The 21674-nt window shown below is 39.8% G+C and overlaps 1 protein-coding gene across 1 annotated transcript; it reads right to left on the minus strand.

Annotated features, from left to right (window-relative positions):
• Nucleotides 1-691: 691 nt before the first annotated feature.
• odf2a (outer dense fiber of sperm tails 2a) lies at nt 692-15747 on the minus strand. Its single transcript, XM_053339349.1, has 19 exons — nt 15713-15747; nt 14947-15063; nt 13751-13852; nt 13452-13634; nt 12984-13171; nt 11920-12053; nt 11628-11743; nt 8688-8762; nt 8425-8496; nt 8161-8277; nt 7840-8025; nt 6833-6942; nt 6451-6586; nt 6100-6210; nt 5185-5448; nt 4327-4427; nt 2887-3049; nt 1058-1183; nt 692-969 (listed from the first exon to the last, which is right to left on the minus strand). Exons 1-19 carry the CDS (start codon nt 15713-15715, stop codon nt 799-801), a joined length of 2475 nt encoding a protein of 824 aa, XP_053195324.1. The 5' UTR covers nt 15716-15747; the 3' UTR covers nt 692-798.
• Nucleotides 15748-21674: the final 5927 nt, after the last annotated feature.

Consider the following 21674-nt stretch of genomic DNA (forward strand, 5'->3'; position numbering starts at 1 on the left):
AAAACAGTTTTGTTTTATTGCTTTTATGTTACCCATAGTGGATATCAGTTATTCAGTTATTAAATACTTACTATAAAAACAGTTCAGAAATAAAATATGAGCAACAACTATTGATTCATCTAATCTAATATGTAAGTCTGTAAACCCTACATCATTGTTTTGACACACTGTCTTGAGCCAGCCAAAGGACAGTGATAGCACCAATGTTTTCAGCTCCATACAATCAAAGAGCATAGATACATTAAAGCACAGAAACTATCATGGATGACTTAGTTACAGACTTGTATCATTGTAAAAAAAAAAAAGAAAACAACAACAAAACAATAATTTTAGTGTATAGTAGAACAAATAAAGTGTGTAGTATGATTCTTTTAAAAAGTTAGCCATTTACATTGTTTTTGGCATGTAAAATGCAAACTGACCTCAAGATCCAATATTACGCTTATGAGGAGACAACATTCAATTTGAAAAGCTACAAGGTGCATTCTCATTTTAGGATTTTGTTGTTTAATCCTAATAATTGATGATATTCTAGTCTAAGTGTTACACTGTAAAGGATCATTGTGCCTGTAAATTTTTCAGCATGGTGACTCATTGATGCTGTTGCTCTTCACCCACCTGGTTCAAAGTGGAATGAAACAAGCAACCATGCAGCTGAGTGACACTGTCATCTTTACAGCCTCCAGCTCATGTCAGCAAGGATAAATGTAACAGGGCACAACTCACTATACTGTTCTGGAATGTGTGCATATACATGTATATATATATATATATTTCAACCTGCTGATGTACAGGTTGTTAGATGGGCGAGGGGGCGCGCAGTGAGCTGCTTAGAACCGAGTCCCCAAACACATTGGCGTAGGAGGCTTTGAGGAACTGGACGTAGTTCTGCAGGCTGCGGTTGGTGCTGTCCGACTGCTCCAGGCGATCCTTCACGTCCTGCAGTCGGCTCTGATACCGCCGCTCCACCTGACCATCGTAAATATAAAAATTACACATCTACAAAAGCTTACATACACACACACGCTTTGTGCGAAGTGTCGATGGAGGCTTTTACCTCCTCTTTGCTGCGTCTCAGTTGGTTGATTTCAGAGGTAGTCCTGCTGAGCTGGGTCTCCAAATCCTCTATCTTGGACTGGGTGGAGCGTTCTTTGGTTGTAGCACGGTCTATGGTCTCAGACATCTGGAGATACATATAACACATTGGATTTAATTAACCACTTAACACACGCCCCTGTTTTTTATGCTGTTAGCCTAAACGACATGCCCAAGTTGTGAGCAGCACAGATCCCACATAGTTTGAGACTCAGAGATGTGTCTGGTATCATTGGAAAGGAAACACTCTCAGGATTCTTGTAAAAGTGTCTGTGTGATTCTGTGACTTACTGACAAAGAGTGGCAGAGGTTACAATGATGGGGTTGTTTACTCGCCCATAGGTTTGCCTTTACAATGACATGTGTACAGACATTCAGGGACCTCTCAGCAGGATATAGACACAATGAGGCCACAGCCACATGTCTTGGCTTCATGCAGTCCAAATTTGGAGTCAAAAGACCAAAAGACGAATATTTCTGAATTATTTTTCAACAGGTATGTCCATGCATTTTCCTCAGGTCCTTTTTGGAGACTCCAAATGGACACTTGGTTACCAAAGCTGTATAACCGCAATCAAACACCTATAACTTCACATCCCCTTTCCCTACAATCAAAATCTTGGTCTCTAATGAAAGCTGACGCCATATTATTATTATTATTAATATTATTATTATTATTATTATTACATATAACCATATTTTTTTGTTTGGCCATATCTATCCATCTATCTATCTGTTTATTTTGGTATAAGTGATATGTCAAGTCGAAGAAGAACCAACCGTGTACCAAAATGCCGAGTGCGTAATGATATATGGTTCAACTCTTTTACGCACCGGGCGCACGCCGGTTACGCTTGGAGTTTGTTTATGGACAGCCAAACTTAATAGCTTAGTGTCATACACCGTTGGAAACCTCTGACTATTGGCTAAAAGGTTATCAACTTCGTTTCACCGAATATTTCTATAGGCTAGAACAGCAGTCAATCAAAGACATGTCGTCATTGTTGTCGGTCACATGTCCTCATTGGCTTTGGAGACATGTACTGCCTAATCCTAAACACCGATTGGCTTGTGTGTGGTGTCGTCAGAAGCAGGAGAGGCTCACGGTCGTAAACATCTAGTCACGTGTACTCTGATATGGACGTGCAGGTCAGGAAATGACGTAAACGGACCGTGTATGGTTTGTTATTTGTGTTATTATGTTACGTGTTGGACTAAATACATGTTGACATATTGAGGAAAGTATTCCGGTTTTATGGAAACGGATTTCATATTTCACAAGAATGGATACTTGGCGAGCTGTACAGAAAGTGCTGAGTCATAAGATGATCGTTGTGGATAAAGGGAAGACTTTGAAGGTATGTAGCATTATAGCTTTTCTTACTTAGTTCAGGGGCTAGCCGAGCTAATCGCTAATACTATTACGGCTGTGAGCAACCATATAAGTCGTGAGTGGTCTTGAATGAATCAGGACAATCTAAGCTTTCTAACGATGTACGGCATGAATATATATGTTTAAGGGTTGGTGTTTAAAACATTCAGAAGAACTTGTGGCTACCTCCTAACATCCGTCCCGTCCCGTAGACGGAACAGCGCGCGTTAAGTGGTTAATGGGCCACAGTGATATATATCCCTCAATCCAAGACATGCACACTTATAATTACATACAGCTCTGTACACCCATGCTGCACTAACCCTTTAGTTCAGATGAAAAATAGCACTGTGTTAAAGAAAATACAAGAGCTAATTTTTGAACACTTTATATGACCAGTGTTTAACATGGGTTCAGACCTGATGGCGAGCATCATCCAGTGCCTCCTCTAGCTTTCGGCTCAGCATGGAACATTCCCTTGTTTTCTCTTCAAGGCGGAGCTGATTGCCTTGGACGCTCTCTTCCCGTTTGGCGATGACAGCCAGCAGGTCACCGTTCTGACCGACAGCCTCCTCCAGTTTTCTGGGAGATGGCAAACAAGAGGACAGTTACTTTAGCTGTCAAACAAAGCACTTATTATATTGTTAGATATTAGCTTGCCTATTGTTATTCTAAAGATCAGTATTATGATAATTATTTGCTGAACTCAATCAAAAACACACACATCAGACTTGGTGAAAATTGATATCTGATGTGGATCTTGGGCCTGAGTGTGGCAAGTTGGCTTGACAATTTTTAGAGAGCTGCCACCTTTAAAATTGCTGTAGAGTAAATTCATTTGGTAGTCATATGAACCATATCCAGACTGTTGGAGCCACACTCTAACACCAGCCAGCTATTTTGAATTTACTGTGAAATTTTGTGTTGTACTTTAACAAACTCCTCCTAGAGAATTAACCACAGCAACTTTAGATTTAAAAGACCATCGTGCTGCAAAGTTATAAGCTGATGGTAAATGAAACAGGAAGTTGTTGTAACTCGGGTTTAGGAGTCCAGTTCTGAACACATCTACATGTCATATTGAGTCATAGTCACAGCACCACCTACTGACACGAGGTCAGTCTTATGTAATAAGCATCGTCTGATATACAGCATCATGACATAGAAGTAGTGAGTGTTCTCGGTGCGGGATTCGAACCAGGGTCGCCTGCAGCGAGGACTGTAGCCTCTACACATGGGGCGGGTGCGCTACCCACTGAGCTATGCTAAACCCCAGGAAGTGATATTTAACTCAGTTACTTAACTACAGTACGTGCAATGACGGATATTCATGACAATGCATATGCGTGTCAGGCAATGACCCACTTGTGTGGCACTGCCTGCTGGCAATGAAGCCTTGTGTTACAAACTTACTGTGATTTACCTGAGATTTAAAGTGCGTGTTCTACATTTGATATGCAGCAACATAATGTACATTTGGTGTGTGTTTAGATAGTTATCGCTACATGCAATTTCCAATATTCAGGAATATTGCTCTGTGCCCTGACTTGCAAGATGGTGTGAAGGTCCGATCATCACTGCTTGCAGCTTTATTTCATATTGAGATGCTTTTTCCAAATTATAAAAAGGCTTTAACTTCTACAGCTTGTTTTTTGATCAATAAGAAAACACCTGATCATACTTAATTAAGAACAAGTTGAGACTAATCAAATAATTTAGATACATTTTCATCACGATTTAAGAAAGAGAAGCTAGGAGCAGCTAGTGGGAGCAGTTGCTGGTCATTAAATGAAAAATGCTGTGTCCTCTGTACAAAGTGTCACAGCCAGCAGTGAGTCAGCTGTTGATGAAGTACAGACCTTTCCAGAATCTCCACTTGCTGCTGAAGCTGTCTGTTTTCCTCCAGTAGCACCTTGTTCTTCTGCCTGAGGAGCTCCATCTGGCTGCCCTGAGTCTCCACCTGAATCAACATAAAACAAGTGTTAAATCAAATGGCTCTGACTGTATTTGGTTTTCTTCTTAGAGCTCCTGCTACCATGCACTCACTAAAAGTGTTGAAGTGAATGTGCTCTTACAACAAATGTTAGCACTTTTAAAATGCTTTTCAAATCACATACAATGAACTGCTGATTAATACTAGTCTAAAACTACATTTCCCATAAATCATAACTTCCTATCATTTATTTCTTCCCTGGTTATGGGTAAAAATGTTTGTTGGAGCTATTTGTTGTTCTTGTAAGACTTAATAATGAAACATTAGTTCATCGTTTTTGTTTTGAAGGAACTGGGCAGCTTGGACACACAAGGTGAATCTATACCAGAAAAAAACTAGACCACATAAACTTCCTGCTTGCCTGGACAATGGACTTATTTTCCCTGCATAAGATTCATTCATTAGGTGCCTCAGTTGTTTGATTTTGAGTTTATTTATTTATTTTCCTTCATTTAAAAAAATGAATCATCAAGTTAAGGACAAATCACCACTAACATGTTCAATATTCAATATCTGACAGTGGAATAATCTCTGTCTGTACTAAATGTTCCATCCAGCATCCAGCAAGCTTTCAGCTAAATCTGACCTGATGATTCACAATCCAAAATGCAACACAGAGGGCTTACTGCTTTTCCCAAATGTCTGTAGTAATATCTGAGCTTGGCATTTAAAATCATGATTTTTGTGATGCTTTCTTGAACGTGATGTGTGGGACTGCTGTAACCTTCATGCGTATGTCTGTCAGTGTAGAGCTGAGCTCTATGCTGCGTCTCTCCTGGCTTCGCTCCCTCTCCTGAGCCTCCTGCAGCTGGAGTTCAGAGTGTTGCAGGGCTTCGGGAAGATCCTCCAGCTCTGCCAGCCGCCCCAGCATCTCCCTGCGCACATGCTCTATCTCTTTCTCCAGCTCTTCTCGCACCGCCTTGGCCTCCCGCTCCGCCTCTGCCAGCCGGGCACAGTACTCGTCCGCCTCAGACCGGGTTTTCCTCACCTGGAAGGGACGAATTGTTTTGAACTTTTTCATGGACATAATTCAGACATTTTCTTCTAAACACATTAAATAGGTCATAAATGTATTTCTAAAAAAGGTGTAAAAAGCATTTCAACCATTTAGATTTGAATTGTGGAGCTAGGCTTCAAAAACTGTGTTTCAAGATTTCTGTGTTCAGGATTTAGTGGGTGGGTCTGAAAATGATTAACATAAACCCGCCCCTGCTGCTGTAGAGGTATAAATACATTCAGCACACACTACTACTACTACAGTCTACAGTTAACTGAGTTAGCCGCCGAGCTAGCAGCTGAGTTAGTCGTAGAAAGCTCTCAGACATAGCGTTCATGTTTCTGGTAGAGGTGGTGACTTTGATTGACAGGTGACACTTGGTAGGGGGCGGGGTTTCAGTGAACTCGGCGGGCACTCCCACAGCGTTTGGTAGCAGAGAAAGAGACTGATTTCTACACAACTTTGAAGCCTAATTTCATATATTTGGTGATTTTTTTAATCATTCAAATTTGGCAGGGTGGTTAACAACACACTTTTCTGTGGTATGTCAAATTCAGAACACATATTTATTCTTACTTTACACAGACTTTAACAGCAACCATTGGTAATATCTGCTGTTCTATCACAATCTCCTTCATGTACCTGGGTCTTATAGCTTTCCAGCAGGTTTTCATATTGCTTGATGGAAGCTTTGACATGTTGGAGCTCTGACTGAGACAAAGCCAGCTTCTCCTCCACTGCAGATGCTGTAGCCTGACAGGAACACACAGCTTCATTAGTTATGAAATGAACAGGACAGTCCACCCTCCTAATGTAATATAAGTCAGTCTAAGTCTGTTAGAGTAATACATGGAGATAGGAAGATCATTATATAAAGATACAGATACAGATATGAACAAATTACAATCAGGGCAAAGCCAGGTTAACACTAAATGAATGTGTTGTCAGTGTAAAGTGAATGTGAAGCTTTCTGTGGGTGGTTGGGTGTTTCACCTTCAGGGACTGGTTCTCCAGTTTGACAGCAGTACTCTGTGTAGTCAGTCCATGCAGGTGATCTAACAGGGATTCTCTCTCTGTTCGTCCTTTTTCCTCTGTGCCCTGCAGCTGCTCCGTCAGCTCGGCAACACGACTGCAGCACATTACAGAACATTATACGATACATGTTTTTATCTATATTATCAAGATGCCCTACTATTGAAATCCAAGTAGTGACTTTGACAATGAAAACAATAGTTAGAGCCCAAATACTATAAAATATAATGTTGATAGTGCACTATTTGGACATATGTTAATCCCTGCTGCCAATTTCACATTCATCCATGTTCAAAGCTAGAGAAAATGATCAACTATGTTTCAGCTGTGTGTGTGTATTTACCTGTTCAACACAGACAGTTCAACCTCAAGTTTACTTTTATCTTTTGATTCTTGGTCATGGCGACTTTGCCAAGTCTCAGCTGCTGACAGTGCGTCTGACATCTGCTGCTCCTGTTGGAAGAAAGTTTTTTAAAATTAGCTTTTTTGTTACAGTGGATTTTTTTTGTTTTTTTTAATTTTTCTGTTACAAACAGCAGTGCAGAATAAGGGTGGACGTATAGGGGTCAGTGATGGTTTTTTGTGTCCATGTGGTTTAGTTTAAATTTAAAGGGTTAATATGTGAAAATAAACATATGAATAACTTCACACATTCTTTTTTTGTGGACCCAGCATCAAACTTCTGTTTTTAATCCATTTAGAGAGAATATATTAGAGGATTATGGCAAAAATGTCTAAGTGGTGTAACCACAAAAACTTTGTACCAAATAATTCAATTTGCTTAAAAACAGTAAATAGTCAATAAAACACCATATCAACTAGTTTGGCATGATCTTACATTATAACTTTTATATTAAATAAAGCTAATGGAATACTATTGTTCTAAATATTACATTTCATCTGGAGAATCATGGAGATCAGGAAACATTTATATTTTATTATTAGTATAAGTCCACTTAAATACACTGTAGGAGGATAAAATATAGAATATTTATCATTCTTTTGTGGTTACACCATTTGACATTTTCAGGAGCATTCAGTCTTACTTTTGGTAAAAAATGGTGCAAATGTCATTTCAATGATATAAAAGCAACAAAAATACTAAATGTACATTTTAACAAACCTGATGCTGCTTTTAAAACTAGTTTTAATTGATTTTTGAATTGCTCATCTTGCTGACCCTGATTTGTTACTGAGCCACATGACAAGAGAAGGATTGAAGCTTTCTCTAAAAAGGAATAAAAGATTAGGTAACTACTGAGTTTACTAAGTGTTTCTTTAATCTATTATTTTCACTAAAGTACTTTATAATGGTGATAACTATATGAATGTGAGATGCTTGTGTCCTACCATGTCCAGCAGCTGCTCGCTCAGCTGGCCTGCCGTGTCCTCGCTGCGTTCGGCTCTCAACTTCTGGGCCCGTGTGGCTCGTTTCAGATCCTCTCGGTCTACGTTGGCCTGCTGCTTCAGCCTCACCAGCTGATCCATCAGGTGATCCATCTCTGCCTTCTGCTGGTTGGCTGCTCGCTCCAGGTTCTGAACCAGCAGAAAGGATAAAAGATAAACAAGAGCGTAAACTTCATTACCCATCATCCTCATCACTCTAATAGAATCACCACAAGCAACAACAGATGATTACATATGACAGCTTGTGTTAGACAGTTGACAGACCTTTATCTGCACAGCCAGCCGGTTATTCTCAGCTTCTTTATTACGGAGCTGTCCCTGTAAATGAGCTCTTGTTGTCTCCAGACTCTTGGATAAATCTGATGTGCTCTTTGCATTATCCTACATTCACAAAATACAGCAGAATTTACATTAGTAACAAATAGGTCTTGTGCTTTGATTTCCATTAGTGAAAGATTCAATTTTAGATCCCTGAGCTGTATTTATAGTAGAACACATCATAAAGAGTGAAATATGTGCTCACAGTACCTTTTCAGTATCTAAAAGTGTGGCAAGTTGAATAATCTCTTTCTCTTTCTCTTGAACTTTCACCAGAAGATGCTGTGAAAGGAAAAGCAAAGCAAGCTTAATTAACAGCACATTTCATATACAGGGGGAACTCAGCGTGCTTTCTATGATGAGATGAAATATAAAACATGTAAAAGAAGTTTGATTGATAGGTAAAATAGAGAAGGAGAAATAATTCAGGCTGATTAAAAATAAATGAAATCATCGGCTTCTATTCAACTCACAGCATTCTCTGCCTCTGTGTCTGCCAGTGTCTTGAGTAAAGCATCCTTCTGCTCTGACAGACGGATTGACTCCATCTGTTAAAGACAGCACACATGAAAGTTACTATGCTTCTAGATTTTATATTGCTGCTGAAATCCCAACAAGACAACAATGTAAGGACCTGAGAAAGACAACATAATATGCTGTGAGGTATGTCTCTGCTGTTTATACCAGGGTGAATATCCCTTTAACATCTCTGGCTGTATTGCAGGTAATGCTTTGCGTCAGATGGAATCCAGTTCATTGGATTTTTGCCTTTCTGCAGTGTTTTAATTTGTCAGGTGTTTAGTTCACTATCAGCTAAAACAGCTGTTTTGTCTATTCAAATTTTCTCAGTTCAGTTACAATCTTGGACATGATATGATATCAATTGATATAAAATCAATTGATATAGCAACTGATCATAAACAAATGAGCTTGAATCCTTTCATACTCAAACTGGATTGAATTTGCAGCTGCATTTGTAGAATGAAGCAGAACTCATACATTAACCTGAGACAATGTCAAGCTCATAAAGACACTATAATAGATCAGGCTTGTTTTCAAAATGTTCTTCTTCAGTAGTTCCATTCCAGCTGAGATGAGCTGTATAGGTGTAATGAAGCAGGTGGAGCTGCAGCAGTGGTGATGGTATAGATACAGCTGATGTTTAGTTAGAATACTGAGGTAACTGCAGTCAAACACTCACAGTTCAGACCACAGCTCCACATCCTGCTTGTTTGTTGTCACAAATAAAATGTTCATTGTTAATTAATGCTCTTTCTTTTACTTTTTAAGACTTGGTTTTATTTACATAGGTCAATATTTCTATCAGTGTAGTTTAGGTTGACCTATTTCTACATATACAGTACATCCAGAAAGTATTCACACCCTGTAAGACATTTCAATTTTTTATTTTTAATAAGTTTGCAAAAATTTCTAAAAAAAACCTTTTTGGCCTTATCATTATGGGGTATTATGTGTAGATTGATGAGGGAGAAGGAATTTAATCCATTTTGGAATAAGACTGTAACATAACAAAATGTGGGGGAAGTGAAGGGGTGTGAATACTTTCTGGATGCTCTGTAGATACAGGCTGCTCTCTGGATATCTGTATGGTGTGACTACTCTATATGTGATGTCATTGATATTTCTGTGGAATAACACTCATGTCATGTTTCTTTTTTTCCACCCTAACATTCCTAACAGTTTGTGTCAATCTCAACTGCACCCAGTCTGTAGAGGCTGAGATTTTTCCAGAAAAATTGACCAGCATGATCTCAGTAGTGCAATACATTATTTTTCATTCAATTCTCCTTTAAATGCATATAGAACACGGACAGACTGGCACCTTGCAAAGACTCGCTAACATGTACTACTACTGACTCTGTTGTTAGTAGATGTAGACAGAAGCCAGACTTTACACTTATTCTAAGCAGATTATAGAGTGTGTTTACACTGGAATGTGACAAAACAGTTGGTTTGCCAATTAAAACACTTGATTGTTGAGTGTTCTGTTATTGACACTATTCTCCCATAATGCAAGAAAATGGAGGAGCTGCTCACGGCTGGATGAAATTTAAAGTAAGAGTGGCTGGTGGTGAAATAGTTCCACAATCATTTTGCATCCTGGTAATATTTAATAATATAGTGCATTCATTTATTGTATACTAATGGCAAAAAAGCATATTTTAAAGACCATGTAAAGTGAATTCAGACATTTTCTTCTAAACACATTAAATAGATCATAAATGTATTTCTAAAAAAGGTGTAAAAAGCATTTCAACCATTTAGATTTGAATTGTGGAGCTAGGCTTCACAAACTGTGTTTCAAGATTTCTGTGTTCAGGATTTAGTGATTAGCATAAACCCGCCCCTGCTGCTGTAGAGGTAGAAATACATTCAGCACAAACTACTACTACTACAGTCTACAGTTAGCCAGTTAGCTGAGTTAGCAGCCGAGCTAGCCACCGATCTAGCCACCGAGTTAGCCGCTGAGCTAGCAGCAGAAAGCTCTCAGACCATGTTTCGGGCAGGTGGGGAGTTCTGGTCCTCTGAAATGAAGCCAACGCGGAAGTAACTTAGAACTGCATTCTAGCAAAAGGCCACCAGGGGGCAACTGTTTTGGTGTCAAAAGGACTTCCGTCTCTATACAAGTCAATGGAGAATTCACCAACTTCTCACTTGATTTCTAACCTCAGTAAACGTTTTCAAAATGTGTTTATGGTCTCAATCGCTAGTTTAAAGCCTTCTTCAATGCAGTATGATGTTCATTTGTGAAATTTTGGCCTCCCTGATTTTATATTTGACAATAAAGCAGGGTATGCGTTAGGGCGTGGCTACGTCGTGATTGACAGGTTGATTGACCAATGTCCTTGAGATCCAGCCCTCACAACCATAGCAACCTCCCCGCTGCACCCATGGCTCCGCTTAATGCCCATATAAGTAGAATCTGTGTTTTTATTTTTCCCAGCATGCACCTGAAATTTTCAAGATGGCGCTGCCTAGATTCAAAATTATTGGCTTCCGAGCAGCAGTCCATAAAGCAATGGGTGACGTCATGGATGTTACGTCCATTTCTTTTATACAGTCTATGGTTTCGGGTAGAGGTGGTGACTTTGATTGACAGGCGGCACTTGGTAGGGGCGGGGTTTTGGCGGGCACTCCCACAGCGTTTGGGAGCAGAGAAAGAGGCTGAGTTTTACACAACTATGAAGCCTAATTTCACATATTTGGCGATTTTTTTAATCATTCAAATTTGGCAGGGTGGTTAACAACACACTTTTCTGTGGTATGTCAAACTCAGAACACATATTTATTCTTACTTTACATAGACTTTAAGGGTTAGGACACACAATTATTATATAGCATGGAAGTGAGACACAGCCAGTGTTTTGAGGATCCATCCTAACACACAGTACCTGGGAGCTGTGATGCTCTCTGAGAAGGTGCCTCAGGGTTCTGTTTGTAGCCTCAAATGTCTCCAGTTTCTGCAGCAGCAGCTCCTTCTGACGGGCCAAGACTGACGACTCAGAGCCTGACAGCCTCTTCACCAGCAAGGAAAGAGAGAGAGGTGAAGTCATGGCTACACAAGGAAAAAAACTCATAATGTCAGAAAATGGTCCTGTGAACAATCTCAGGTTAAAGCAGTGTGTTACTCGGTAGAACTCCCAGGCTGGTACTGAGACCAAACACTGATACTCACGCTGCCACAAGTGCCGGACAGTTTGGAAACGGATTCTCTCAGAGCTGACACCTGCTTAGCAGCTGCTGTCCCGTCCACCTCAGCCTCCATCAGTTTCCTTAGTAGAGTGTCTTTGTCTTGTTGCACACTGTCCCTCTCTAGTCTGCAAGAACAACACAAACAACCAGTTAACACAGACTTATGGCTATTACTGTACCAATATTCCTACAGGTCTACATGCAAATTATAGGTAGAGCCTTCTCATGAAAAACTAAAATAATGACTAAATTACCACAAATTGTACTAATAAAACAAAAATACTTAATGTAATAATAATAAAATACTGCACTACAACAAAAGTGTCTGCAGTATATAAAACTGTCTAAAAGATATAAAAAGCATCTAAAAACCTGTTTACACAGCATACAGTCTAATACACACACACACACACACACACACACACACACACACACACACACACAGGCACTAAGCACAATATATATGGCACTATTGTTGCACTCTAATATATATCCATATATTTATCTGTAATAGATACATATATATTTTCATGTATGCTGCTAGGATGGGAATGCAAAACACATTTCATTGTATTGTATGTGCAATGACAATATCTATCTATCTATCTGTCTATCTATCGATGTTGTTATTGAGATTTTATAGAAATAATATCTGAAAAGTTTGCAGTAATCTGCTGGGTTTTGTTGTTTAGAGATCTTGACAGATCAACATTAAAGAAGAGTGATGACATGAAATGTGTCTTCAGGCAGGCTCTGGAGAATCAGAATCTAATTTCTCTTCCTTTTCCCACAGGAGAGGAGTCACACAGAGCAGCTGCTCTCTATCTGGAACATTCTAACCCTGGATCTGTTCATTCTTCATACCAGATGTAAAACATTTCTGATAAATCAGACCAACAGTCTTCATCTATATCACAGCTGGCCATGAATGACTCTATTTTTCAGACTGTGAAAATGTTCCAAATTTAATACTTCAAATAACATATATACCTGCTGTAGTATTTACTGTGATATATATATATATATATATATATATATATATATATATATGATACCTGCTGTAGTCAGTGTCCTCCAGCATCTTCTCCATGGAATGACGTAGTCTGGAGTTCTCCCTTTCAGTCACCTCCAGCTCTTTGGTCACCTCAGCCAGCTCCTCTTCCTGCTCTGCTATCACCCGCTGGGAGACACTCAGCTGCTCTGACCGACGCTCCAGCAGCTGCTCTTTCTTCCTCAGCTCCACCTGCATACACATTGATGGACACACACACACACGCACATACATACACTGACTTTAACTGTGGCAATACAAACAAATATGTCTGAAGCACTGTTATCATATCAAATACATGTAATGAGACAAGACTTAAAACCTTTGTCGTTTGCCAATGTTATCCAATACATCCAATAATAATAATAATAATAATGATAATGATAATATATGATAGGATCAGATAGTGATGATATATGATAAACAGGGAGCTGATAAGGCTGTGATTTGTGCGACCAGAGGACAAACTGACCTCATTCTTCAGAGAGCTGACTTCTGACAGTAAGCTGTCAATCTTCCTCTCGTACTGGCTGATTCGTCCGTGAAGCCCCTCCTCTTCTTCTGATGTGAGGTCGGCCAATCGCAGTACACTTTGGGGAGGTTCAGGTTCTGGATCAGGGAGCAATGGTGTGATCTCAAGGCGGTGCGTTGGCCCCTTTGTGTAAAAAAATACACTTTGAGTAACACTAAAAACTAAATCAGCTGTTTCACAAAGCACAGATAAAAACCTTATGGAGGACAGAGTTTAGGTGTAATTTTCCTTTATGTTACCTCCCACTTGTATGAGCCGTCCCGGATGGAGGTCTTCCCCGGTGGAATCCACGGCACTCGAGTTTTGACTTTGGCTGAAGGACGGAGGTTTCCTTTGTCGGCCTTGGTCTTCCCCTTTAAAACACAAAGCAGAATATCTCCATGGTGTGTGTACTATGGACTGTGTAGAATAAGCTTCATTCATGATTGACTGACCCATCAATGATCTGATTAATAGTAGCATGTAGATGTCTGACAGGTGTGTACAGTCAAAATTGCAGCGAGGATAACACAAATGGGGATTTATTCATCTCATATTGCGCCTTACTTTAGACGATCATAACATATCAGGTATGAAATTAATCGGCAGATGCTTCAGTTCAAGATGAGATCAAACTCTTTTATTGATATAAGTTTTTAAGCCACAATAAAGACAAAAAGGTGGCTTGCAACAGTCTAGGTAAGCCTTGTTTTTAGCCTAGCCAATTGCCAGAAGTGCTTTATGCTATGTTATAACACATATCATAAAATAATGAGGACTGCTAAGAAGATGAAAGTCCAAAAGAGGGGGGGGGGGTCTGTTATGTTCATTTTGAACTCTATATTATTATTCTGGGACTCCACTAAAGTAGCTTTACATTTATCTTCTACTGGTCCTTTATGCAGCCTCTCAGTTCAGCCTCTGTCTCTAATAGGCAGCTCCTGTCTCTTTAAGACCCGACTCCTGATGAACCCACTCTATTCTGATTAGCCAACTTAATCATGTTAAGTTACCACTGATGCAAACCCAACATTTCCTGCTTCATCATAAAAGCTTTTAAATATATAAATAAATAGAGACTTTTATTGTGAAGAATTGACAGGAACAGAGCTTCGTTACTGGTGCTAAAAACTGGTCGACATCAGAACAGCTGGAGATATTTGGAGCTCTTTGTTGAGCGGATCAGTTAGTAATAATGCAAGGAGGAACAGTACAAGCAGAAACAGCCACAGTGATGATGATGTTTGATGAAGAGCTAAAGCTTACTTTGTAGTGGTGTATAAATGTTCACAAAATATATTAGGCTGATGGGTCCAGTAGTATGTGAGATTAGCTGCAGACAGACAGACAGACAGACAGACACACACACACACACACACACACACACACACACACACACTCACACACTCACACACACACACACACAGTCCAAACATCTGTAAGGTTAACCTCTAACCTGAGGTGACCTGGAGGGACTCTTCCTCTGGCTCTTCACATGCACGTGGACCGCTGTGTCATCGTTGACGTGCACATGAATTGGAGGTGAACTTGAGCGAGTTCTCATTGTTTTCTTCTGTGGGAAGATAAGAAATAGAGCGGTTAGTGTCTCCAACCAGTATAACCAATCCCATCCAACAAGATACACTGAAAATATGATATGATATTTGAGATGAACTGCAACACACTTCAGCTTTTCCTTCAAGATGAATTGGTTTACATTTTTGTACACAAAATAAAAATACATTTGAGAGATAACTGTGTAAGTCTCACTTCTACAGGTAATAAAGTAAAATGTCTATTGCAGGCAAAATCTGTGAATTAAACAACACCAAGACAAATGGTAGAAAAATAGTCTCCTTGGAGTAGAATAATGTGGAATATAATCATTAAAAGCTGTGAGGATGAGGATGTGGATGAGGGGAAAAGTAGCTGCAAACACTTACTAATCCCATTAACAACAACACTAAATTAAACTCAATTTAATTCTACACAAATAATCACAGCCAGGAACTCCAGTCATGCACTGACTTCATATCATATACTCAGTCATGATGTTTTGATTAGTCAAACTAGCAGAGTCAGTCTTATAATGTAAAGGACATGTTTAAATATAGAAGTCAATGTAGCTTAGCTAAAAGTACACATTAGCCTTAGCTTATCAGCTAACCTTGACAACCACGGAGGATAGGCTGAACAATGCATTAACAAGCTTCAAGTCTTACCATATGACACACCGAAGAATATTCGTCAAGAGTTGGAAATATATTTCATTAGCAAAGCAGGGTTTGATGTTACTCAGTGAAAATAAGCAGCTACGTTCACTTAAAAACTCTGATGGAGCACAAGCTTGGATAAACTTCATCAGGTACTGACGCTAACTGCCCTCTGAATCTGGTTGGTCTGTTTAAAGCACGTGACAAGCTTCCTCCAGCAGCGATTGGACAAGAGCCGAATTTCTAATGTTTCTTAGCAACAAGCTTCTCACAAACTGCAGCAATTATCAAAGATACTCAGTATGTCAAGATTTAACCCGTTCTCGTTCGCGCATCGTTTACGAACTACTAGACCGCTGTCTACATACTGTTTAAATGCTGATGTTATGCTGTTTGTGGCTTTAAATAACAGCGATTTCATTTAGTCGGGAATATAACAATACTATCCTTTACTGAAACACATTACCAGCTGAAACCTGAGAAGATAATTGTTGTACCGTAGAGTAGACGACAAGTCTACCAGCATCAAGTCAGAGACAATAACTTACTAACTATTCTGGTGAAAACCGTGAAAATAAAACAATTTAAAACCGCAAAATCTGAAATATTACGTCCAAAAACACGACAGAGGTGGAACTTAAAGTAAGGTGACCAGATTTCTGAAATGAAAATCGGGGACATTTTCAATGCAGCGGTGAAAAATCATTACATTTTATCATTATGAAATAAAAAATGGGGACAAGTACTTTTTCATGTCTTTTAAACCAGCTTTTATTACACAGTCAGTAGATATTGTACAGTTAGTATCGGCACATGGTCGGCATTGCCTGTGTTTGATGGTGGGACCCAGTGTGATATCTTTTGGGGCCCAAAATCCCTGGTGGCGCCCCTGCAAAAGGTTAATAAATCAAAATGTCAGCACTCACAAATATCATGTGTCAGTAGTGAACAGCAGTGTCAAAAACACAAATATAGAATAATACATGAAAAAAAACATCTCTCTTCCAAATTTAAGAGTCATGTGCAAAGACAGCTGCCAGACCAGTAGCTAGTAAATATCATTAAGATGTAATTTAATAATAATCACCAAGTCAAAACATATAAAAAAGATGTAAGTGGATCACATAATGTGTGCCACTGGAAACAAATGGGTGACATCACCAACCATCCATCCACTGAGGAAGACAAAAATATCTTAGTCTTGTTAGCTTGAGTTATGATAGATTTTTTTGGTCAAAAGTGTCTACTCAACTGAATACTGAACTGATATTTATGACACAAAAGGTGGCAATCAAAGAAGATAGGTGACATTACCGTGATCCCCTCATTCATCCACCTCCGCCTCAGGAGCCTGGATAGAATAAGAGCAGAGGAGAACATGAGAAAAATTGCAAGAACAGAGCCAATCAGCAAGGCTAAACATCAACAAAATGCTACTGTATTAAAATCAAAGCCTACATTTATAAAGTGCACCTACAAAAGTCACTCATCAGGGGGACAGTTCCAGTATAGAAATTGGGCTCATATATTTATCTGTTTCTCCTTCTATCTCCTCTCCTCTCTCACTTTGTCTCTCTGTCTCTCACTCTCCCTCATTCCCTCTTTCTCTCCCTCCCTCTCCTTACCTGATTTGCATATTTCTCAGAAGAATGTATTTTCTTCTGGATGGCTCTGTCTTTGGCCAGCATCTCCATAAACTTAACACAAGGGAGGTTGATGTTTGTCTTTACAATAAGGATGGCCTTGATGGAAGGAACAGTGAACCTATTTCTGCTGTCTGTCCATATGTCATTCATTTGAGAGAACACCCTCTCTACTGGTGCATTACTGCCAGGTAAGCACATGACAACAGACACTAATCTTGCCAGGTTAGTGTGCGGGATGTCATTTTCTTTGAAATGAGTTAATACTGTGCTCCATCTCTGACTGAGTGGTGTCTCAAATTCTCTCCATTTCACAAGTGATTCCCCCTTTAGGAATTCTTGCAGGGCAGAAACTTCATCAAACAAATCATCTTCTTTGATTTGCACATTGGGGCACTTTTCCTGCAGTGTGGCTGTTGCCTTCTGGATCTCTTCGCGCAGGGGTTTGTTTTTTAAAAGGAGACAGTGCAAGTCATTTAAATTGTCTGTATGCTTTCCCCAAGCTTGCAAGTAGTTCACAGCCGTTGTGAAGAAAGATTGAGTGGTTTTGAGAAAGTTTTCTCTTTCAATTGCTGCATTTTCCACAAGCTCCCCCAGCAGTCCTCTGGCCAGTACTGGAATGAAGATGTCATCACGTCTTGCTGTCAATTTTACCTCCACCTGTCTCAGGATTGCAGCTGACTCCACAGCACAGCAGTCCTGCCCTTCAAGCTTCTTGATTGTTTCACTAAATATGGCCAGATTTCCATGGGCGAAGGCAAGCCACAGTTCAGTCAGTGGATCTTCAAACATTCTTTGCAAGACAACAGGGCATTTTTCTTCAGAAAGAAAAAAGGCTTTAAGTGGTGCATACATTTTAAGCACTCTTTCTAGAGCAGGGAGCATGGACAGCCAGCGAACGTTGCTGTGTCCTAAGATGTTCTGATACTCTTGGCCAACAAATTCACAAAAGCTCTTTAATCTTTCCACCCTAACAGTGTAAATATGAAAATATCCAAATATTTTTGTGAGCAGGTACTCTACATCAATGGGAAGGGTGTCCATAGCTGTTTTGGTTGCATTATGGATGATGTGGGCAGGACAACCCAGGCCAATCACCTCCCGCTGCAGTGCATTTTTCACTTTAGTGTGGACATTGACTCTCCCCACCCTATTCAGCCCGCCAAAGTTGGTGTTTGTATTGTCAGCAGAGAATGCCACTACTTTATTTTCCAGTGAGAATTTTTCAATCACTGCCATGATCTCAGCTGCAAGTTCCTCTGCCTTTTCTCCTTTAAGTTGAACAAAATCAAGTAATTTAGTTTCTATGGACATGCTGCCATCATTAACTTTGCAATATCTGACCATTAATGGCAGCAGCTTCACATGTCCATGATTGGATGAATCAATGGACAGGGAAACAAATTCAACCTGCACTAGATCCTGTCTTACCATACTGGTTGCCCATGGTGCGAAGATATTATTTACTATGGCTTCACCTTTGGTCCGGGCACATGAAAACTTTGGCTCATAAAGCTTCTTTGTCAGTTGTGCTGTGCAGTCCATAGAACGGTAACTATGATTATGTTTCATAGTGTGATATGCCAAGATACCCTCCTGCACAGCTAACTCGAACTCCTTTTGGGAAGGCTCTGTCTTCTTATAAAATGTGGTGATAGAGGGCGTAACAGCATTGGCAGTCAGACCTTTTTTATGTTTTTTTGTCTGCTGATGCTCCACCACAGAATATCTCCCCCCACTGGCAATTGAAAAAGAAGACTGGCAAAGGGTGCAGTGGACCACTGTATCATCTTGGCCTGGGCGACAGGGGCGTATAAATGGAAACTCTTGCTGGATTTTTTCAGTAAAATGGCATTTGCGCTTCTTTGAAAGAGCCATCTTCTCCTCTACTCTTCTTGTCTCTCGTCTCTTTTCTCTTCTCCTTCAATGCTTTTCTTTTCTTCACCCTTCTTTCTCTTCTCCTTAGCTTCACTCTGTTGTTTACTTCCTTATTTCTGCCTTTCCACACTGTTCTCCTGCTCTTTTCTCCTTCACTCTGTTGTTTACTTCTTTATTTCTGCCTTTCCACACTGTTCTCCTGCTCTTTTCTCCTTCACTCTGTTGTTTACTTCCTTATTTCTGCCTTTCCACACTGTTCTCCTGCTCTTTTCCTCTTTTCTCCTTCACTCTGTTGTTTACTTCCTTATTTCTGCCTTTCCACACTGTTCTCCTGCTCTTTTCCTCTTTTCTCCTTCACTCTGTTGTTTACTTCTTTATTTCTGCCTTTCCACACTGTTCTCCTGCTCTTTTCCTCTTTTCTCCTTCACTCTGTTGTTTACTTCTTTATTTCTGCCTTTCCACACTGTTCTCCTGCTCTTTTCCTCTTTTCTCCTTCACTCTGTTGTTTACTTCTTTATTTCTGCCTTTCCACACTGTTCTCCTGCTCTTTTCCTCTTTTCTCCTTCACTCTGTTGTTTACTTCTTTATTTCTGCCTTTCCACACTGTTCTCCTGCTCTTTTCCTCTTTTCTCCTTCACTCTGTTGTTTACTTCTTTATTTCTGCCTTTCCACACTGTTCTCCTGCTCTTTTCCTCTTTTCTCCTTCACTCTGTTGTTTACTTCCTTATTTCTGCCTTTCCACACTGTTCTCCTGCTCTTTTCCTCTTTTCTCCTTCACTCTGTTGTTTACTTCTTTATTTCTGCCTTTCCACACTGTTCTCCTGCTCTTTTCCTCTTTTCTCCTTCACTCTGTTGTTTACTTCCTTATTTCTGCCTTTCCACACTGTTCTCCTGCTCTTTTCCTCTTTTCTCCTTCACTCTGTTGTTTACTTCCTTATTTCTGCCTTTCCACACTGTTCTCCTGCTCTTTTCCTCTTTTCTCCTTCACTCTGTTGTTTACTTCCTTATTTCTGCCTTTCCACACTGTTCTCCTGCTCTTTTCCCCTTCACTCTGTTGTTTACTTCTTTATTTCTGCCTTTCCACACTGTTCTCCTGCTCTTTTCCTCTTTTCTCCTTGACTCTGTTGTTTACTTCCTTATTTCTACCTTTCCACACTGTTCTGCTCTTTTCCTCTTCTCTCCTTCACTCTGTTGTTTACTTCCTTATTTCTGCCTTTCCACACTGTTCTCCTCCTCTTCTCTCCTAAACTCTGTTTACTTCTTTATTTCTGCCTTTCCACACTGTTCTCCTGCTCTTCTCCTCTTCTCTCTTTACTATCAGTTTCTCCTATACTTGTCTTCTTCTAATCTACAACAGAGCAACATAGAGATAATATTGTAATATCATTGTAATCTAATATAACAAGTTACACCTTTACTAACATACAAAACAGTGACTCAGGGCATCAGCTAATCAGATGGCCTGCATTTATAGCTACTACCGTCATTGGTTACCCACACAGCACTGTATTCCCACACAACTATCAACCATTGACTTATTATTAATTAATGTATTATTTGAACAGAGTCCTAGGTCCTTATGCCTACGGGAAAATCATATGCTACCAAAGCAGTCTTCCACCTCCCTCTCTTCCAAAACAGAGCCACATACAATGTCGTCACCTGGTAATCTCATGCTAACGTTAACGTTACAGCTTCACTAATGACAGATATGAAAACATTGTCATAATGTTAACGTTCATTCACTGACTTTTATAACGTTTGGTTAGGTCTTCAGTTCAGATAAACAATCATACTTACTTTAACGTTACATCACTTCACACACACAGCCAAGTCTACTGCCAGTTCACACAAAATAATAATAAGTTCATACACAACATACCATTTATCGCTGCCGTTGGTCTTCTTTTCTCTCCTTTTTGCCGCCTCTAGATTGTAGCTGTTGACGCTGCTGCATCTGGTCGTACGTCCTGATAACGTCTGTACGTCATACGACGTCTCCTCTGGCGATGCGTTTAATGTCTACCGTAATAACTGGTGTTTGAGTCTGTGTGCATTTTCCCCCATTCAGTGTCAAAATCGGGGACATTTTCGGGGACAGGTTTGACCGGGGACAGGTCACCCAAAACGGGGACTGTCCCCGGAAATCGGGGACGTCTGGTCACGCTAACTTAAAGCAGAGAGGAAGACATTTTCCTTCTATTGCTGTTGTGTGTAGCCTACTGTTATTACTGTAGCACTTTCACAGTGAATGAAAAGTGCTAAACTTTACCATTATCATAACTATTATTATTTTTTATTGTTGTTATTATTATTAGTAGTAGTAGTATTAACAACTCAACTCTATAAAGCACTTTACACACGCAGCACCGTTGTTCGTTACAGCACACGCTGAAGATAACAGGGCGCTCATTGCCCACTGAAGAGTCTGAAGTTATAGTTCCTCGCTG

This window comes from Scomber japonicus, chromosome 19 (genome assembly GCF_027409825.1).
Source record: "Scomber japonicus isolate fScoJap1 chromosome 19, fScoJap1.pri, whole genome shotgun sequence".
NCBI lineage: Eukaryota > Metazoa > Chordata > Actinopteri > Scombriformes > Scombridae > Scomber > Scomber japonicus.